We start from the raw sequence: 22,521 nt of genomic DNA on the forward strand, positions 1-22,521 counted from the left end.
CACAGGTATAGTCTTCATTCACATATGCAGACACACACACACAGACATCACTTCGAAACCCACTTTTTTGGGCTCAGTGGGACCCAAAACGGATATATACACTCAAAACTGAAACTCGAAAACTTTGACGAAAACAATACTTTCTCCATATACTATGTATAGGGGGATAAAGTAATAATGTAGCCTATATGAAATTAATTCCGGGTATATTTATGATATGATAGTTTGTTTTGTAGACCATGTTGACAACATTCACTTGTTTTTTATGTTAAATGTACGATTAAAACCCGAACATAGAATCTCTGAGCTGAACTTTGTTATGTGAGAGGCATTTCGGCTTATTTTAAAATATCCATGGAAAAACATTGAGTGTATATGATATGGGCGAGTTGATTTTTGTACCTCTTGGAGCGGATTCTTTAGCGATGGCCATTAATTAAAACCTCAGCGATCAATGACAGCTAAATCGTCTATCATTGGCAGCTGGGTTTTGTTCCAGCCATAAAACAGCTTGACGTATCACCCAGTTGTTAAATCTTTCATCCTTCAGTCTACGAAAATTTTCTTTACAATCTGTATGAAACCTGTAACTTTGCCTGTCCTAAACATTATTTTTTGTCCCAAACAATGCTTTTCTTGGTCCAAAAGAGTATACAGTATTTCATTACTAGGGCGTAAAGTGCCTGTTTTCGGCCCAAGGTTTTGTTTCACGGCCGATTCGAAGCCTATATCGTAAAATTAGCTTGGGTTGAAATGACACTTTTTGCCCGTGTGATGAACAACATTTTTCGTCATATTGCAATATTAGAACACAAGATATGTTAGAAAACGAAAGTTAAGTTAAAATGACTTCTGACTTGTTCCCCCCCCACTGTTGCTAATTAGCTGTTATAGAATCATTTCGTCTGTTACATTGTTTTGTACTCCGTTCACAATATTTAGGCGGTTCGAGGGGAAGTTCCCATACCACTTTTTCTGCTTATGTATTTTGCAGCTGAATGACGTTTTGACGAAAACAAAAAGGGCTATTTTTTTGGAAGAGTGCTTGAGTTTTTCCGTCTCAAGGACATAAATTATTGATTTATAGGTTTCGGAGCGCCAGACGGCTTAGTTTGGATAAAGATTAAGAAACTAAATTACATTTTTCTATGAGTGGATATATTTTCCTTTGTTTTTATTTGTTTTTGTAATATAAAACCCTGAAAATCAGTTATATCAACGTCCATTAAAATTTGTTCGTAGCTTAACTAAAATATTGTAACGCTTAATTTTTTTGGTTAGCGCACTGGTAAAATTTAAGCCAGTAGAAGGCAGAACATGCGATTTACATACTAACAATATTGAGAAATAACTACTTGCAAGCTCAACAAAAACTATCATTTTGTGGCATAGGCCTACTAGTTTATATTTTAAAACAACACTTAAACATTTCTAATACCCCCAGTCAACAAATTCAACGTTTAGTCACTATAGTAGCCAAAGTAAACTATGTATGGCATTGGCACAGCAATAACACCGTTCTATAAAAACACTCGCAAATAAACTGTAAAAACATTAAATGATAAAAAATAAAGGAAATATACCGGTACTATACAGTCATTGGCTATCTACGGCGTCTTAAAAAATGGTTACTGTACTACCTTAGATAACAAAGAGTAAAAAACCTGTCTGTATTAAAAATCATTGATAAAATCATTGATGCGAACGCCTCGCCAAGCCTTTTTTCATTTTTAGTTCAATCTATCGAAATCTTACTTTCTTTGTTTAATATGATAAATGATTCGGAACATAAATTGAATAACGCCAAAATAGTACCTATGGTCGAATGATCGATTATCGAACCTTATTACTTCAGGGGAAACTTTATTCTGATGTTTACTGACCAAGAACTAAAGACTAAAGATAAAATAGAAGAGAGTGGACACAATTGTTTGACGAACCTGTCTTATTGCACTAATGATGACATTACGTCATCACAATGTAAACTTCAGGCAACGCTGCAAAATGATATCGTGCAATTTTAACCGGAGACGAAACTGTAAACAGTGATATAGTCTACCTACACAACACAACAACAAGTGTAATAATGAGGTATAGTTTTTTTAGAGGAAGGGATTCAAATATAGTGTTCAACCGAATTAGTATTTAGAAGGTTTCCGATTCTGTTCTGAGAAAAGTCAGAAGCTTTTTGATGGTTCGAAACTAAATCCCGTCGTCTTTGATCAATGAATCGGCTTGGCCAATGAATCAGCTGATCTTAGCCATTAAAAGCTGTCATCTAATTCATTCAACACTCATCCTTCACTCATCTTCACCTCAAAATACGCACCTTGGTGTTTCGGCGCCGTATCATAGATTAAACACTCATTAGACCATGGTTGTATAGGAAATTGAACATAGTATAATCTTCAATTTAATGATCTAACCAGACAGCACAAGTGATTTCTTGATAACAAGCTAGGCGTTATCTATACCCTGTACCCTGTAAAAGTATGTTAAATCAATGATATCTAATCCAATATCTATCTATACACTTTAGATCTATAAAAAAATACCCCCGCCGCAGTAAACCTGCATACTAAGCGAATTTCCATTTGCCTGATTGGATTCACAGTACAATGCCTCCTTTAAAAGATCACATTTATTCCCTATTTAAATAGAATTAGTTTACGAGTACTTAGGTTTGCTTCAATGAGGAGGGTAAAAACGTATTTTTATGGTAAAATTTTAATAGTTTAGTAAGAAATAAATGCATTTTCCAAATTTGATCAAAATATGTCCATAAACAAACATCTACAACGGTTTACTTACTCTCCATAAGAATAACATAGGAATTTTTAATTTAGAATTTTTTTGGAATTTTATCCGTAACAGTTAGGCGCATAATAACGCTTCAATGTACTAAATTATTTGTTTCTAAAGCTCTACAAATGGTTTGGAATAAAATTGCTAAATTTAACTTTTTTTCAAAAAATAGGAAAACCCGAGTTTTACCCTATAAAGCCCCTATTCCCATAGTCCGATCATACTGGTTTGCGAACTCGTTCGAATAAATGTAGGTTTACACGTTTATACAAAATTGCATCAAAATGGAATGATTTTTGTTCGAGTTATCGTGCTAACGAACACACATACGTATAGATGTGTTTATGAATTTGAATGGGTATTGTTTTTTTTTTGCAGGGACCTCAAAACGAAAAAGTAATTCGGTCTCGGGTCCAAGTCTTACCATGAGTACAATGGTAATAGCTTATCCCCTATATGGGAAATTCGCTAAAACTGGTTTATGATATCTTATGGTATCAAGGTACCAATTTAGACACCACCGTTCAAGAAAATTAACAAAAGGATAATAAGGTAATTTTCACATGCGGTAGTACCGGTAGGTAAACAAACTATTAAGTAGTCTGCAAATATGTTAATGATACTCCTGCAATAAGTGATATCTGGTATTTATAACGGTATTTTAATGTCGTTACTTAAAAGCAAAGAAGCTTTTTATGCCACGTAAAGATAGCCGTAAACCCATTTTTGCTCTGAGATAAGACAAAAGTTAGTCAAGGCTTTAACCTCCCCACCCCATCCTTCCACCCTTTGTTGCTCTGTAGCCCTTGTTTTGGTAAAAACCTCTTCAATATCCAAAGTTTACTCCCATAATGTCTTATAGCAAGTAGTAAAATCTACCGAATATACTTAGAAACCCGTACTTGACGGGTTAAAATCATACTGTAGATAATTTACAAATTTATTTACTGTGCACATGCAGAGTTGAAACTGATCCGACTATGTTAGAGTATTTTTATTTAAGTAACAAAATAATTTTAACGAATTTTTAAAGATAGTTGTGAACAGACAAACTTTTAGATAAAAACTAACAAGACAAGATATGACAGTATATTTTCACTCAGAGTTTTAAAACTGTTAAACACGAACAAATATCTTACACGTAGCTTGTGCGATTGTAAAGCGTGATTTTGAAACCTTGCACAGACACATGGACCAATAGAGATGAACTGAAAAACAATAAATAAATAAAGAGTATCTTAATAATTGTTTCAGAAGTATTTTTTAAATTTTACCAAATCTGTTTTGAGCTTAAACAGATTGTAAACGTTTGTGAGACCTTTAACGAGATATGATTAATATTTGACATTTAGTGCAAACTTTGTACTCTATGCAGTGCCAACAGTGAAGGTTAATCGCCGTCTTGCTCTGTGCATTGTCTCCCGCCACTTTGTCTCACAATAGTCGTGTTTTGGCGGGTATTCAAATAAAATAATATTTATGGATTTTACCAGTCGCTATTCTAGATTAATTGGTGCAAAGGATTTCTTTGTCAATTTTTTATGTATTGTCTGTGTAGATAAATTCATATTAGTTGCTTTATTTTAAATTAACGAAGCTTGGTAGTTTTTTTCATCAAACGCACATTGTAACGGGACACCGTTTCTTACGGTGAGAGCCAAAATTAAAATACGTGATTGAAAAAAAATGACAATGAATGTGTTACGCAACTGGTATGATTTTAACGTATGCAATGTGTCAAGATTATAAAAGTTTGATAACCCGCCCCCCCCCCCCCCAGTATAACCCCCATGTCCTTCAGTGGTGAAGTAGGATTAATTTATTTTAGAAGGGTTATAGTAACTGAGAGGAGTTATATTAAGTTATATTAACTCGTAAATTTAAAGGCTAGTCTAATTCTTCCGCAATGTTATAAACAATTAAATACTTGCCTCTCATTCCAACCTGTAAATGCATGGATAATATAAGATTTTTTAAAAGTTATATTTTGTTGTGTGAAAATTTGTAAACACGTAAACAGTTCACAAGCGGATAATTGGCCTGTCTGTGTGGATGAGGCTCGTGCGCCTCGTGCAAGTTTTAAACGGTTACTTGTAAAGTGAGCTTGCACATCACGCATTGTAACAAGTTGTGGAACTTTACTTTTTGCACTTAATGGAACTGTTGGCTTCTACAAACAAATTTAGTTTGAACAAACTGCACAATTATAAATAGATTAATGACAACTGCAGTCAATGTGGGGAAAAGATTAATTGATAACATTGAATATAATACCTACGCAACTACATAATAACAAATAACGCTACACTGTACACACACAGCAGCTTTAAAAAATTTCATTATACGTGTGTCGTCATCGTCAAGTGGAGTAACAAATAGAACCAAATCTACCGATGGGGGGGGGGCTATGAATATGACAATGTCTGCCATCTGATTAACTCATTGGTTAATCCATTATCATGCTTTCAGGGGTTATATGCAAAGTTAAATATTTAAATGAGTGTTCCTAGTTACTGTATTTACGTAAACTGTTCAAATGCATCAGCAAGCAGATTATTTACATAGGATAGTTGAAATGTTATTGCGTAGGCGTTTTGATATTTTCATATCGTTGTTGTGAAGCACTTTTGTTTTTTTTAGCCCAGGATAACTGTTAAGCAAAATATTACTTTACCTGGTATATCGAATTAAAACCTGAATTTAAAAAATGCATGTTCCTTTATTTTTATTAATTTTTTATTACTGAAACTTGTTCAACTACCGATATTTTACAATTAAAAAAGGTTCAAATACCTGCGGTTAGGCAATCCAATGTTGTTGTAAACACAACTAGTTCGAGGGCGGCTTTCTTTCTTCATACGAAGGGCGACATATTGATTAACACGAAAATAATAAATAGCCATTTTTACCACAATACGACGTTTTTAGCCGTTTTACAAACGTTTATTGGAGGTCGAAAGTTACGTGTATTGCTGTTTATGTCAGCTGTCATCATTATTTGGGGACCGAGCAGGTTTTTATATCTCTAGGACCGAGAAACAGCTGTATTACATATCAGTATCCATAGCATTGCAATAGACTTGTTTTATTCTCACCGTTGCCTAGCAACTATTTATTACTATTTTTGTTGATTCCTTAAATTTCTTCTTCACATAACCTTAAAAATTTGTAGTTGTATTGACTTTTAGTGTGCATTATTACTATGGCGAATAGTGGTAATAGGGTGAAAAATAGTGTTTGTACCATGGAACGAAATTGTTTTGGCCCTAGGTGCGAGATATACTATTATACACGACACAAACAAGGATACGAGACATTTGTGGTAGCTGATCCCGACGCTAACCCGGCGGAGTTTGAGTCTAATTGCAGGTATATGACCATTTTAAATATTATTTAGCAATCTGGAGGCTAATATCTACAATGAAATATTACAATAAAAATGTTTCTACCAATGTACAAGTAAATAAAGATAAATATTACAAGAAACAAAAACATACAAGTAATTAAACTTTCACCACTCATACTTTATACGGGTTTTGAGATACATCAACTGTTGTGTCACTTTTGAACCCATAATAAAATACACTAAGATGTCAAGGGATGTAGTTTCGGTAAGTGTGTAAGTGTCCACAAACCACTTAAACCTTCTGTACCTAGAACACTTGCCGACATCGCCCTTTAGTTACTCTATACAGATTACAGAAGGATGCACGTACGGGACGATACAGTTGTAGTTGGTTAGTAAAAACTGCACTTTAACATAGATTTGTACATGACTTGTAAAAACTTTTATGAGTTCAGAAATAGGCCAAAAAATAACTCAAAAAGAATTTCAAACCGTCCATTTGCTTTTATTGACTTTCCAATAAGATGTAATTTTGTAAATAAAAACTAGTCCTCCAATTGTCATTTCGTTAACGTATTCATACCCTTGTCCCACCTCTGTATAGGCTATGCAACAGTTTTCTCCAGACTTAGCTCAGGGTACAAAATCTCTCATAGATATAGCGTTGCCTTTAACTTTTACCAGCACTAACCCAACAATACAAATACATTAGCGAAACCGGGGAAAAGTGTATGTAGGTCAGCAGTGTGACCGGAAGTGAGCTGGGAGCTCGTAACGTCACTTCCGGTGTGAGATTGGGACTTCCCCTAAAGGGAAATTGCTTCTTCGCAATTTTTGTGCACGAACACACTAATACAACTCGCATGCTATCAGCCATTAGGAAAACTTTTAATGTCAATGGCTCACTAATAGTTGTTGTAAACCCATACATGCTTAATAGGTATCGTAAACCGCGTTAATTTTATTATCTCGGTTGTTAAAAAGCGTCCAGCGCAATGAGAAATGGTAACTGGATCCGGAATCAGAACAATGTTTTTTTTAAATTTGTTTGCATAGGTATCCTATGAAGCTGAATAAGAAGGTGCTAACCACTAACCAGCCTCAACTCCTGCTGCTCATATTTTTCTTGGTGGCCTTAACGTTCCTGTATAGCCTAACAACACAAACAGACTATATTGCTCTTGCTTGTCACAAACCTGGGTTTACGTTCTAAATATATTCTTAGGAGAGCATAACATATACACTGAATTGTAAATGCTACGATTTAACGCATTGTCCTTTAAGTTCGGTGCATAGAGAACATTTTTCTTTTATGTGGTCACGGTCAGTCACTATATAAACACAACAGAACATTTACTGGCAAATCGTGTGAGAAGGCCATTATATCGTCATGCCCGACATGCAAACGATTTCACTAGTTTAAACCATGTCATTGGTATACATAGAGGTTACAGTCCGCTATTAATATTGCAGCTTTCTGTCTTTCTTACGACTTAAATAGATTTATGAACATACATAATGACATCACGTTCTATTTTTGTGTCTTTCTGCGTCATTGGTATTTTACTATCGTTTTCATCAAGAGATTTTGTAGTGAGATGAATATTAGACGTTTAGACGCTGTCCTTAATTACCTAAATTATAGTTAATAGTCAAACTGTTTGCCAGGTTATAAATAACGAAATATTGAAATCGTCTTGAATGTTTAACTCGTGATAGTAACGATTCCTATACAACACCCTATTTTGTGATATAAAAGTGAATTCTCCAAGATTATATGAAAAACTAGATGTTTCTATTTAATTATTTATAAGCAAACGTGAAAATTGTAGAGGATTGTGTGGGATACAGAATTTTTTATGTATTTTGTTTGGTTTGCCCATGATAAAATCACTTCAAAATAACGTTAAAACGCCTCTCTGAAGTTATTAACACAGCCTAAACTCTAAAGCAATATCTAAATAAATGGCACAGTGAATCAATAACCAGCAGAGAGGCTTCTGCATGGGATCTGACGGATCGGATAACTAAGTCATTGTGTGGACCAACCACACACGCACACAAGCTCGCATCAATCACGATACCCAGCTTTTGGGTCTAAAATCTTATTATCATTTTGTGGAAACAAGTAAAAATGTATTCAAAGCTTTGAAAATTAATTCTTTGTGCAAATACAAGACGCTTTCGGGTTATATTTCAAGGTTCTTAAACCCAGGGTTATCAGGTCTCCCCAGATTTATCTTTATTAATAGTTAAAATAAGGACTGTGTTTTAGCTACTTTCCTGTAAGAAGTCCAGTTTTCGTTCCGTCAACCATTCTGTTGAAAACATAAAATGTCAGATTGTATTAATTCCGTCCATAAAACATTCATGCATTTTTTTCATAGTTTGTAATGTGAAGAATAAACTGTTCGGAGAAAAAAAACTGAGACAATTAAAAAAAAATTGCTTTTAAAGTGATTTAGCAAACGCTGGTGTATTGTATAGAGCTAAGAGTTGCTTTTTTGTAAATAAACTCAATGTAGGCCAGCGTCATAAATTTGCCAATACTGTTACGTAAAATAATTAAAAATTCAATTTTGAATGAGAAGTGAAAATTCGATCAATTTTTGATACAACATTAATTATGACTGACATTGTTATACAATTGAATGATGTATTTTACCAACTGATTGGTGGAAACAATATATCATACAATTTTAGTAAATAACTGTTGCTTTAGCTTCAAAGTATTTCTGCCGTACAATTACAAAGTATATAGGGTCATGCCAGTTATACTACAAAATTATTTAAAACAAAGGAAAAAAATAAAGGGTTTTCGTGAGTCATACAAATCTTTAAAAAGAAATGGTTTTAATTCTTTTAGCCATTATACATTATTTATGTTGAATAAAGTTAAACACTTCGTTACATTTTTTTAATTTATAAACTCATCCTACGCTAGGTTTTTTTTGACTGAACTATGTTTTGGGACGTAAGGAAACTACCCCCGTTTTCAAAATACCTACTATCATGTCTACTCTTAAATCAATGCTATCTTCTTCTATATATATAATACGCTAAGCCGATTTTTGTAAACAGAACTCCTCCCTAATTTTTGGACCGATTTTGATGATTAAGGTGTCAAAAGAATGGCCCTAATCTGTAGTTTTGCAAAGTGTTTTTATTTTGTTGAAATCTTTATTAGTTCGGGCTGGACCTTCCATCAAAGTTGGGTTTTCTCCCATAAGATTAACATGGGGGAATCTAAATATTTAATTGGAAACTTTGTCTCCACTAATTTGAGAGAACGGCTGGGCGTAGAAACTTTGCAAGAGGTGTCCAAAGAAAGGTATTGGTAGATGAGTTATCAAAAGAAAAACGAAGCAAATTCCCTTAGGGCTCCGCCCCAGAAGCCTTTAAAAGATACCTCCACAGATTTGTTTACATTTTGGCCATGTGGATAATACTTTTTAACGAAACAGCTGTTAATTTTTAAATTGTATTCTTAACAACACACATTTATTGAGAGTTACTAAATTATCCAAAGGAAGTATTTTTGCAATGTTATTTTCTTGAACTCTTAGAGAGCCTTTGAATGTTATTAGGCTAACAAAAAAGGGTTGTGCATGTTTACTAGCGCTACTCAGCAACAAAAACAATAATTTAATTTATCTCTAAAAAATATATTCTTAAAGTGCACTGAGCAGCAGCCTAAAAAATACTATGTAACTTCCTCATATAGTTACAAAATGCTCAAACTCGCATTGTGAAATTTATGATTGGGCTTATATTTCTCCAACAGTGTGCTCTTATCGTGTCTAATAACATCCAAACACAAAAACCATGCCTAAGATAATACCTATCTTGATAACCTATTTGCAGTGGCCTATTTGCCTATACTGGGTTGGTAACATTATTGAAAGTAAACACGATATTTTGGCTGTAAGAGTAAATACTATTTATATAAGCAGCTACTGTCATGACAGAAAGGTCATATTCCTTTTAAACTAGATCACATTCTCCTTTATAAAATACGTTGATTAACGATGCATGTAAACGTCAATATTTACGTAACAGCCAATTTACAGTATGTTTTTCTCTTTGAAAATGGAACATTGCTATTTCATTTTGCATTATTTGTTGCCAAAGAAGCCACAAGACCATATAAACGAGGAGGCCCCTAACCGTCGATTTCGACGGGTTTCACCTAGTAATCTATATTTGTTTAATTTACTCTATCTAAACTAACCTACCTAACCCACACATTGATTATATATCACATAACGTAAAATAATATAGCCTACAAAAAAACAATCAATGTAAAACAAAACTTTACTATAGACACAATGAAACTAAAACCAAACACAACTTATACATCGGTCCGAAGCCTACGATTGGATCTGAAACAGCACAATACACTCACGATCAGTCGTTAGGATGGTTAGATTAATGTAGATTAATAGATAGTTACTTGAAACTGGTGGAGTTTCTTTACCTCCCGAAACGTAGTGTAGTCAAAACACTTGCGCGGGAAAACTCCATAAACTAAAACAGTTATATCCTTCACATTATGAAGTTGAAAAAGTACATATTTCTTTTGTGATTTTAAGAATCAATTTGTCGTTCGTCTTCCCCTGATTGCGTGAGGCTTGGCTGGTCAGAGTCACGCCAAAGTTAGATTAAACATATTGTGGAGTTAATATTAGCCACTTCACCGAAATCACATAACCTATGATCAAAGTTCAGTTGCTAATGAAAAATAAAACTAAGATGGTGAAAGTAAAACGCAACCTTCACTGATTCTTTATTTACCTTTAATTGTACCGAAGTGAGTCATTTTAGAAAATTGTTGTATGTTCACCACAGTAGATTAACGTGAGCAATATTTTATTTCAAACTATTACAAGCCCATGAACTAATTTGTACAATTTTTCTAACTTCAATGAAATCCATAGGGCTTTGCGGTTTCGGTGAATTGTCATACAGTACTTATTACAGCTTATTGTATTGTATGTGTTCCCTTAAAGTTATAATCCAAAAATCTTTTTAAATGGTGTCCAATAGTTCGTTTTACAAAAAATAGAGTAATCCTATGGATCCTTTGTGAACTGAAAAGAACATGGAAATAGACCATAAATAATATTTACTAGGTGAACTTTCATAAAAATTACATTGCGATTTCTTCCATAATATATATACATTATCTTTATATCCACTTTTATTCATTCACGATCAATCAATAGAAGGTAAATAATAAAAGCATAACCAGGTTTAAGTCTTATCTGTCTGGTTTTACAATGCTCGCAACTTTTAATGTATTTTAATTGTACAAATAAGATTAAAACGAGGTTTAATACATGTAAGGTTACGAAATGTATTAAAAAGTTTGCCATCAAATATTCGTTCTGCACACAAGTGACCAGGACTAGGTGGTTGATTTAATTCATCGTGGTAATGTAGTCTATGTAGTATATTAGTAGGCTATTTAAAATGAAATATATGATTCTTTAAATAATTTCACATTAAAATATTAAAATAGGGAAATTTGTAGTACGTGAATAGTGTTATTTTTTCACAATGTCAGGTGCCCAAATTTAGAGTTGCGTAGAATCCTCTAAAAACCCTAAAAATGTAAAACTAAAAATTGGTGACGTGTTAACGATCGAGTTTGAGACGTTTCATGCATATTTAGTGCACTTCCACTTAACTTGCCTTCAAATGCAGAGCTCGGTAATTATAGCGGGGTGGCTGACTTTAAAATACACAATTACTTTATCATGACTTCAGCTGAAACGTTTTCTATCATGATCAGTTAAAAGATACATTTTCAATACTTTTGTATGCACAGAAAATGTCTGCAACAACCCTTTAAACACCAAGTATCACCAAAAATGAACTTGGAGAAACTACTCAACCTAAGAGAATATTGAGAGCAGAATAACTTTGAAATATTTTAAAATTCAATAAATCATGTACATTAAGTGAAATTGTTTTCGAACAGTGATTTGCTTTACACTTGACTTTTATTAATTTTAAGTTCAAAACATAGTTTTTTATGTTCGATCTCCGCACAAATATGGTTCCACAAATATTTCCCTACTAATACTGATGGTGGTAAAAATTCGCTTCGAAAACCTGCATTTTCAGTTGTAAATATAATCGTAACAAGCACACAGCCTTGACTCTTCCATGATAAATTGTACCCCTACTCGAGCCAAAACGCAATGCGCTCTGTATTTTACGTCAGGCCCATCTCAATCGTGGAAATTAACAAATCTCTTGGGATGGTTCTCTTAAAAGGCTGTGTCACACTACGCTACTTTACTAGCAGCTAGCGAAATAGCAGCTGCTAAGTAGCCAATGTGACATAGGCAGTAGCAGCTACTAAGAGTAGCACGCTAGTGAAATTTTACTAGCATGGAAAGTTGAACATGTCCAACTTTCCGTGCTACTAAACTGCGCTAGTGAGTCACGTGACCAACTAGCAGCTATCAAGTAGCGACTGTCGCCCAGTGTGACAGCTTCAATAGCAGACTAGCGGCTACTTGCACCACGTGCTGTCTGCCTGATTTGTTTATTCTCCTTAATTTTGAATAATTTCTGAAGTAATCATGAGTGATCCGAAGTGGGGTGGGGGAGATGTGATTAATTTTTTGAACCTGTATAGGAAATATCCGTGTCTTTGGGATATAACCTCTCTTGAGCTAAACTAGTAGTAGCAGCTAGTGAATAGACGCTACCAAAACAAGTGTGACAGCAAAAGTAGCTGCTATTTCAGTAGCTGCTACTAGGTAGCTGCTAGTAAGTAGCCAAGTGTGACACAGGCTTTATCAATGATTGAACGCCAAGATGCAATTAATCAGTGGTTTACTCTGGACTGTGTTTAAAGTGTGGTGGGTTCGATTCCTGAAATATCCGCAATAATTGTATGGTCTTAAACCACTTACACTTCGAAGGTGTCCAATCTCTTTCTAGAAACTTATTCATATAAATTGTGGACTTTGTTTCATGGGAGGCATTATGTTGGTAACTATTATTAATACAATGTGTTTAACAATTTGTATCCTCCCTAGCAGGGTTGAGCTAACCAACTTGGCTAGTCCATTAGATTACAGTACCATAGGACCTAATATGGGTTAGTAGGGGTTTAGTAGTTAAAAAATATAATTTACGATTTTTTTTATCATTACAAATTATAATTCATCATTGCTAAAATAGTAAAAACCCTGCAATGTGAACATTTACACTGACACAAAATTGAGATAAAATATATTTAATCTTACTTTTTTGTCGAAGTGTTAGTCAGCGTTTTTCTCAACTCTAGTCATTGAAATCCGTTGTTAATCCTTTATGCCAAAGATTGATTGAAAAATATAAAAACAAACAATAGCTTCTGCTCTTTCATTGAGTTTTGGCACATTTTATACAAACTAAAGATTCCTAAAACAATTAATTTCCTTCCAATATTTTTATAATGTAGAGTTCGAATTTATATCTGTTGCTGTATTTTTTATGATCTAAAACTCCATAAGTCCAATGGTAGGAGTTTTAGTTCAGTTTTTCCTTCAGCAAAGTCCAACTTTCCCTGTGGCACGAATACATGTTTTTAGTTTCTAAATTCCATATTCCTAAAATTACAACCAAATACTTCCGCCAGATGTGTATATATATTTTGTTAGGAACTGACAATAATCAGACATTTCTAAAATCAAAGCATGGGATGGGATTTAAAATACCCGGATCAGGCCGTTCTCCCCTCGAGAACTAAATAATCGGGGGTAACATTGGTGTAATCCAAAAATTAGTATTTGCTAACACCATACGTATAGTTTGATAAAATTATGCAATAAGTTAAAGATTTTATGTCAAATTACAATGCTATTCCTTCGGAAATAGTCATGGAAAAATACAATATCTCTAAGTAACTAATGAGTGTAATTTGTTTGCTTTGAACTAAACTAATTTTTTCCTGTAAAATAAAGACTTCAGCTTACACTCTCTAAACTACTACAGTATAAATCTATTATCCATACGGATCAGCTGAAGACAAGTTCTGTCTGTTTGAATAAAAATCTTATTTTTTTACTACATTATATTATTTTTAGTTAATCAACTTTAAAACTAATTCAACTGACTATATGTAGGTTATCTATATGTGATCAATACTACCCGTCTACTCATCTTATACTTATTTTCCTTTTTTCAATGACAAAATCATACTAAATAAAATATAGTTCTATCGAATATTTTGATATTCATCCAGCTGTTAGTTCAAACAAACTACAAACCCAAAGTTTTAAATTTGGCTCTAAAAATACATCTATTATACTGCATATTTAAATAATCTGTCGTCCTCTTACCCGAACGTGACAATGATTATAGCATTACACATAGTATAAATAAGTGAACCCTACGTCATCTCATTTCTATCCAAATTCTGAATGGCTGTTAAGTTAAGCTGTTACGTTAAGCAAAATGGTACCATACCAAAAGCTAGCCAAGAATGTTAGCTTTGGCTGTTAGACTTTTTACAAATTAAATCTCAATTTATAGAAAACTGAAATCCCAAACTAAAATTAATTATGGCTTCGACATTCCCTAGTTCTCAAAATTATCTTTATTTCAACACAAAAATCATGAAAATCTCAATCAAGTGGTTGATTCAGAATCGTGAAATAAAAAAAGCCCTGTCGCGTTTTAACATTAATGATTGCTTAAAATAGAGGAGGAACACATTTAGCACATCCTTCCATCTTCTTTTTCGGTTTAAGGTAAGAATATCTAAATTACAACTTAAAGAAGTTCGACATAGTAAAAAAAAAAACAGAGGTTCAATATCCCTAACGCTTTGAAGTAAACTCCTTTACGTGGATAAACAATTCGGGTGTATCAGACCAAACATACATATAATAAATCTAATGCAATACGTGCGATATTTGATTTAAAATTTGCAATATTATCCTTATGTTATGTACCGTATTCATTCTTTCAACTGCCCTTTTGTGCGCGCTTTACAGTTCAAATGTTTAAATTCTAAAATACGAATGAAAAATGATTTGTTAAACTAGTGGTACGTCAGAGAAATGGTTAACTAATCCCGTATAATTTCAACAGGTGAACAAATTGGTTTTGAGACAAATAAAATTAAAGTATCCATCATCGCAAAGAATAACAATCGAAAGATAAAACAATGCAATAAAGAAAACTGCCAAAGTTTTCCCACCTGGGCAATCTTGATCTTGGCGAGGAATGTTTTTAACTCAACCGAGAGGTTTGTAAATTGTCAACGTATTCATTCTGAATCCGTTTGAAAGTAAAATTCTACTTTATGAAATAAAATATCTTATTCCGCTGCGAAAGATAAAATCGGTTAGTACATTTACAAAATCTTAGCACCGAGTACGTTATCGTTTAAAATAAGGTTCTTTACATCTTTGTAGGAAAAATTTATTAAAAAATTACTAATAATCATCTCACAATCATGAGTACCTCTATCTAAATATGTCTCGATCCCTTTACCACAAAATGTGTTGCATTGTTGTTTACATTGTTGTTGCGGTATATTACGTCGTCACGCGGTGGCGATTTTCTTTTCGGTGTTCATAATCCCAAATGTCACTGTACATAAATGTAATGTTTCTGCTTACTTAAACCTTCTTATGGCGATCATCCAAACGCCTAGGAACCTCCACAGGCTATATTTCATTACGTAAGGTCCCAGAGCTCCGAAGCAATTTTATTTCAAAAGTATCCCTTTTTGGGTTGGCAAAGACAACCCAGACAGGAAAGTCAGTAAAGAATTGGTGTCCAGTATTACAGTCACTAGTTCTCAATGAGATTAGAATGTTTTATTAAAAACAATATGTCACTGATAGAGGGATACAAATATAATTTTTTTTAAATAAAAGTACTCCCGTTGAATCACAAACAATCCACGAAGCAGCTTCACTCACTACACTACTAACAGGATAAAGGGATGACAGCTTTCCACTACGAGAAGAAGTTATACAGTTATATTTACAGTTTGAATTTCATGCGTACGAATTACATGTATTGCTCTTACATACTGGAAAGTGCCCTACTAAGTGGACTTAAACAAATTATGTGTAAAGTATGCAGTCAACAGTATTTATCAACACATCACAGATTGGCTAGAGTGAAATTTACGATGTAGAGACTAATAGCAATGACTAAATCAAAGCTACGAGTTTTTTATTGTTGGAACTAACTGACTTCTATCCGCCGAAACTATGTTTATCTTGCTGTTATAATTAGTTCACACTTACAGACTAGAAAACCGTCAAATACAGTACCACGATTAACGGTAGTAGGGTACGCTGTACTTGGGCCCGCCAATCAGAGAGCAGCATTTCATCCCCACCCCTCCCCTAGGCCACGCCCATCAGCCAATCAGAGAGTAGCATTCCCCCTAGGCCACGACCCCTAGCCAATCAGAGCGCAGCCCTTTCTCTAGGCCACGCCCCCTAGCCAATCAGAGAGCAGCATTCCCTCTAGGCCAATCAGAGAGCAGCATTTCCTCTAGGCCAATCAGAGAGCAGTATTTTCCTTAAGCCGTGCCCTAGAATTTCCACGTGGTCTAACCTCACATGTGTTCTAACCTCACTTTTTATTTTCCCGCCAAATAACATAACCTCACTTCCCCCAGCAAATATTGTAAATGTGATTGGTAAGGATTGAACCAGTGAACCTCTTAGATCAACGACTTATGCTACTCCTACTATGATACAACACCATACTAAAAATCAACACATCACCCCGACTGGAAATGAAACTTTGGTAATTGGTAAGAATCGAACCTGTGAACCTCTGGCTCATACACAGTCTTATACACAACCAACTGCTAGGAAGAAACATTATTCAGATTAACCATCATTCCAACAATACATAATATCTATGAAATGTTTATTATATGTTCAACAATTGGTGGCCTTTAGAAAGGCCATTTTTGTTCTCCATAGTAAAGTTCTGCTTAAGCCTTTTTCCAGTCGGTTAAACAATGGATATGGGAATTATAATTTGCTTTGTCATTGTTATGGACTGTAGTATATAGGTATATGTAAATAAAACTCAGCAAATACTGTAAATGTGACTGGTAAGGATCGAACCCGTGAACCTCTGGCTCATTGAAATGTTTATTTAACGTTCAACAATTGGTGGCCTTTAGAAAGGCCGTTTTTTGTTCTCAATGGTAAAGTTCTGCTTAACCCTTCTTCTAGCCGGTTTTAACGGTGGATACGGGAATTATCATTTGTTTTGCCATTCTTATGGACTGTAGTATATATAGTAAATAAGACTCAGCAAATATTGTAAATGTGTTTGGTAAGGATCGAACCCGTGAACCTCTGGCTCAAGTCCAAGTGTATATGACTGTGGCGACAACCACATACACAGCCAGAAACATTATTCAGATTAACCACAATTCCAACAATACCTGGAATCTATGAAATGTTAATTTAATGTCCAACAATTGGTGGCCTTTAGAAAGGCCGTTTTTTGTTCTCTATGGTAAAGTTTTGCTTAAGCCTTCTTCAAGCCGGTTTTAACAGGGGATACGGAAATTATCATTTGTTTCGTCATTGTTACGGACTGCAGCTTAAAGGTACATGTAAGTAAGAATTAAAAAAATATATATTTTTTTATATGCTCTGTAAGTTAAGGTTGTCATTTACCGCTGTAGCTGCAATTCTGCCAATTCCTGACAACTATCTATCTATTATTTACATTTAAATTTCTCTATCTAAAAATACATAATGTCTAAGAAGAATTGATGCCCTTTATAAAGGCCGTTTTTTATGCTGGTTGGTAAAGTTTTGTTTAATGGCTTTTACTCCTATCTATTATTTACATTAATCTAAAAAGTATTTACAAACATTATATTTTTCAAAATTTCTACTTCTTCTTCTTCATCATCATTACTGTTCTTGTTCATTCTTGTTCATCATCATCATCATACTTGTTCGACGAAAACAAGGAAGTGTTAATGGTGTGTCTGGTTGCTGATTGGTTGTAATAAGCTTGTACCTGATTGGTCATAAATAGGTGATCTGTTGTGTGATTGGCCAATTTTTGCTATTTAAGCTTTCCAGTACTAATTTTCTTTCACTTTGCTTTTGGCAGTTGAACGTGTTGGACGTGTGCTCTTGTGTTTGACGTTTTGAGGTTATGTTTGCAAGTTTTTTCTTGTGTTAATTTTAGTCTGATTATTTATTGTGTAGTACATCAGTTTTATAGTAAGTGAATCAGTTTTATAGTACATCAGTTTTATAGTAAGTGAACATTGTTTCTTTTGTGTAACGTGTTGTGCAATCGGTGTGTTATATTAAGCTTTGTGAGCGCGCAGCTGTGCCCCCACCACATCTTGTGTCTCTGTGTTGTGTAATCCGTGTGCTATACTTAGCTTTGTGCGCGCGCAGACTGTGCCCCCACTAGAACTAGCGTATCTGTGTCCCTTTCACTTTCCTCTAGGTATTTGACGACGATGGATGTAAGTATGGCTGATAATGTATCTGATGAAGTAGTTGAACCCGTTAAAGTAGTTGAGCCTGTTACTTTGATTAGTACTGATCAAACTTATGTAAAAAAATTTAGATTGTATGGAAGTAAAACAGTATTTAAATTCACTAATCCGCCTCCAGAGACTAATGAGATTGATTGGTTGAGACAAGGGTTTGCGCAAATTGTAAATAGTATGAAAGAGCAAGCATTTGAAAATGATCAACTTGGGTTTACTCTACAAAGTCTTAACTTGAAATCAAAAGCACCGGGCTATGTAAATTTTCGCCCTGCTAGTGAAATTGATGAAAATGTTTTGTGGCAAATCTTTGGTGGTATTGTGCAATCAAACTCTGAAACTATAAAGTCTACTGACACCTTTAAAGTGGAATGCACTAGAATTAACCTTCCTGTAGGTTCTGGGAAAGTAAGGCCTGGGTTTTACAATACGTTTGACGAGGAATGCAAGTCAAGACGGGGAATTGTTGTCATTAATAATAAAGATAAATTGTGTTTGCCCCGTGCAATTGTAGTGGCTATGGCCAATGTAACTAAAGATCCTGACTATAAAGCTGTGAGGCAAGATAAGGCAAATAGGCAAACAATCAGGGCTCAGGAACTTGTGCGTCGAGCTAGGGTTGAAATGCCAGAGGGTGGAGCTGGGATCCCGGAGCTTGAAAAATTTCAGGGGTTTTTAAGGGACTACAAAATTGTTGTGTACAACTATGACAGGAAAGGACGTGATGTGTACTTTGAGAGAAATGTAGAAAATGCAAAATTCACACTAAATTTACTTTTTTATAATGGACACTACAATGTGATTAATAGTTTGACTGCTGCTTTTGTTTGTACATATTTTTGTGAAGCTTGTCATGTACCCTATGATCACAAAGGAGCCCACCGCTGCTCAAACATTTGTCCGCAGTGTCAGACCATCTCACCACCTTGTGTAGGGGAGAGTGGTGGTGTTTTGTGCCCTAAATGTAACATGACTTATAAAAATCAGAGATGTTTTATTGCGCATCAAGCTGACAGATGTAAAAATGTAAAGAAATGTCTTGACTGTGGGAAATTGGTTTGGATTAGAGAACGGTCCAAACCTCATAAATGTGGCGAAGTATATTGTAAACCTTGTAGTTCATTTGAAGACCCTAACCACAAATGCTACATGAAACCTGACACAAGAAAGCTTAAATCTAAAGATTTTCTGTTTATTTTCTTTGACTTGGAAACCCGCCAAGATGAGTCTCTGCCCTCAGATCCCGAGTCTAAATTGCATAAAGTAAACTTGTGTGTGTCACAACAGTTTTGCTATCAGTGTATTGAGGTAAAATTTTGTATGGCTTGTAAAAATCGTACGCGAGTGTTTAGTTTTGAACCAGTCACTCAGTTCATGGACTATGTGATGCAAGTCCGTAAACATTTCAAAGATGTTTGTGTCATTGCACACAATGGGCAGGGCTTTGATTTCCAATTTTTGCTCAAGTATGTGCTGGAGGATACAAAGTTCACTCCGAAACTTGTGATGCGGGGAACTAAGGTCATTTTGATGGAGATTGACAATGTGAGGTTTGTTGATTCACTTAGTTATTTCCCTATGCCTCTAGCTTCGCTGCCCAAAGCCTTTGATTTGCCCCCGGAAAAGAAGAAAGGCTATTTCCCCCACCTTTTCAACACCCTAGACAACCAAAATTATGTGGGCCCTATGCCGGCAAAGGAGTTTTACTGTCCAGAATCTATGTTTGAAAAATCACAAAAAGATTTTGAAAATTGGTACAATGATCAGGTTGAAAATCACGTTACATTTGACTTTAAAAAAGAAATCCTCGAGTATTGTATGTCTGATGTTGATATCTTGGCCCAAGCTTGCTTAAAGTTCCGTTCAATTTTCCTGGAAGAGTGTAATGTTGATCCGTTTCTCGAGGCTGTGACCATTGCCAGTGCTTGTAACTTGGCTTTTCGCAGGAACTTTTTGAAGAAAAATACTATTGGCATCGTTCCTAAAAATGGCTATAGGCTTACAGACGCTCAATCGGCCATTGCGTTACAGTGGCTATCATGGGAAGAGGAGAAACGCGGAGTTAGAATAGAACACGCTGGTCGTGGAAAAGAAGTTAAGATCAATGGAATGAAAGTTGATGGGTATGACGGTCAAAATATTTATGAATTTCAAGGCTGCTATTGGCACGGATGCCCTAAATGCTTTCCCTATGACCGTGAACTTGCTTTGAAAGAGGACCCCTCTGACTCACTTCACTTGCGATATGAACGGACCAAATCAAAAATAGCAAAGTTGGGTGATAACGTTGTACAAATGTGGGAATGTGAGTTTAGACAGTTAAAAAAGACAGAAAACCTAAAACATCTAGACAAGTTGCCGATCCTCAACAATTTACCCCTGAATCCGAGGCAAGCATTTTTCGGTGGTAGAACCGGGAACGCCAAAACTTACCACAAGTGTGTGGAGGGAGAAACCATTGAGTACGTTGATATATGCTCACTTTACCCTCGGGTATGTAAATATGGCAAGTACCCTGTGGGCCATCCAACGATCTATGTAGGTGACAGGGAATGTAGAGAGAGAGGTCTCAATGTTGAGGGTCTATTAAAGTGCAAAGTACTACCACCACGTGATCTTTACCATCCTGTGCTCCCGGCCAAAATGAATGACAAGTTAATGTTTGTTTTGTGCGCGACTTGTGGAGACGGTCAGATTCAAAGTGATTGCGACCACGAATGTGGTGACAGAGCACTAATTGGGACATGGACCATGGACGAGATTCGAAAAGCTGTAGAAAAGGGTTATGTTGTACTCGACATGTATGAACTGTGGGAGTATAAGGTAGCCACCTATGAAAACGGTGGGTTGTTTACTGACTTTATAAATAAATTTCTAAAAATGAAACAGGAAGCGTCTGGGTTCCCTAGCTGGTGTGAAACAGAGGAGGATAAGGATCAGTACATTAAGGATTATTTTAAAAAAGAGGGTGTCCAACTGGAAAAAGACAAAATTATCAAGAATGGTGGTTTGAGGTCATTGGCTAAACTGATGTTGAACTCTTTTTGGGGGAAATTTGGACAGCGGGAAAACCAGACTAAAGCTACAATTGTCAGGGACCCAAAAACACTTTTCAAAATGTTAACTAGCCCTGAAATAGATGTAAATAAAGTACAGATTGTCAATGAAGAGGTTCTTGTTGTTAGTTGGGAGTATATTGATGAGGTTGGGGAGCCATTGCAAAATGTAAATGTTGTGGTGGCAGCTTACACCACTGCCCAAGCGAGATTGAAGCTCTATGAGCATCTAGATGCCCTGGGCGGTCAGGTATTGTATTACGATACTGATTCTGTACTATATGTATATAAGGGTGGATTGTACAGAGTTCCTACGGGAGATTATCTAGGGGAAATGACCGATGAGTTGGCCGAGTATGGACCAGGTTCATACATAGTAGAGTTTGTATCCGGAGGGCCTAAAACCTATGCATATCTTGTGTGGTCGACTAACAAACAAAAATTGATTCCCGTATGTAAAGTAAAAGGGCTCACATTAAACATGAAAACTTCTAAAAAAATTGGATTTGACAGTTTGAAAGAGATGGTTCTTGGTGATGCTGCACAAACAATGGACATTGAGGAAAATAGAATCAGACGAACAAAGGATAGGAATATAGTTACAATCAGTGAAGTCAAACAGTTTAAAATTACGGGACCAAAGAGGAAACATAGTAGCAATTATGATACACTTCCATATGGGTTTAAAATGCAAAAAACTCACCAAAATCTCAACTCCTGAATCATCACTATCTTTCACGTACTCCCAGTCCCCAACATCCACCTCGTTCTAGCCATTCCACCCTCCTTGCTACCAATTA

At 35.2% G+C, this 22,521-nt stretch overlaps 2 protein-coding genes across 3 annotated transcripts in view; both read left to right on the forward strand.

Moving 5' to 3' along the window:
- LOC129000891 (uncharacterized) overlaps positions 1 to 22,521 on the forward strand; it is a 157,380-nt gene that overhangs the window by 1,606 nt on the left and 133,253 nt on the right. The window lies entirely within an intron of this gene.
- On the forward strand, positions 19,815 to 22,442 carry LOC129000467 (uncharacterized). The gene has a single exon (XM_054427430.1). The coding sequence runs from the start codon at positions 19,815 to 19,817 to the stop codon at positions 22,440 to 22,442; it is 2,628 nt and encodes an 875-aa protein (XP_054283405.1).

This window comes from Macrosteles quadrilineatus, unplaced genomic scaffold (genome assembly GCF_028750875.1).
Source record: "Macrosteles quadrilineatus isolate MER2022 unplaced genomic scaffold, UCM_ALF_1.0 Scaffold_8__2_contigs__length_117827958, whole genome shotgun sequence".
Taxonomy (NCBI): Eukaryota; Metazoa; Arthropoda; class Insecta; order Hemiptera; family Cicadellidae; genus Macrosteles; species Macrosteles quadrilineatus.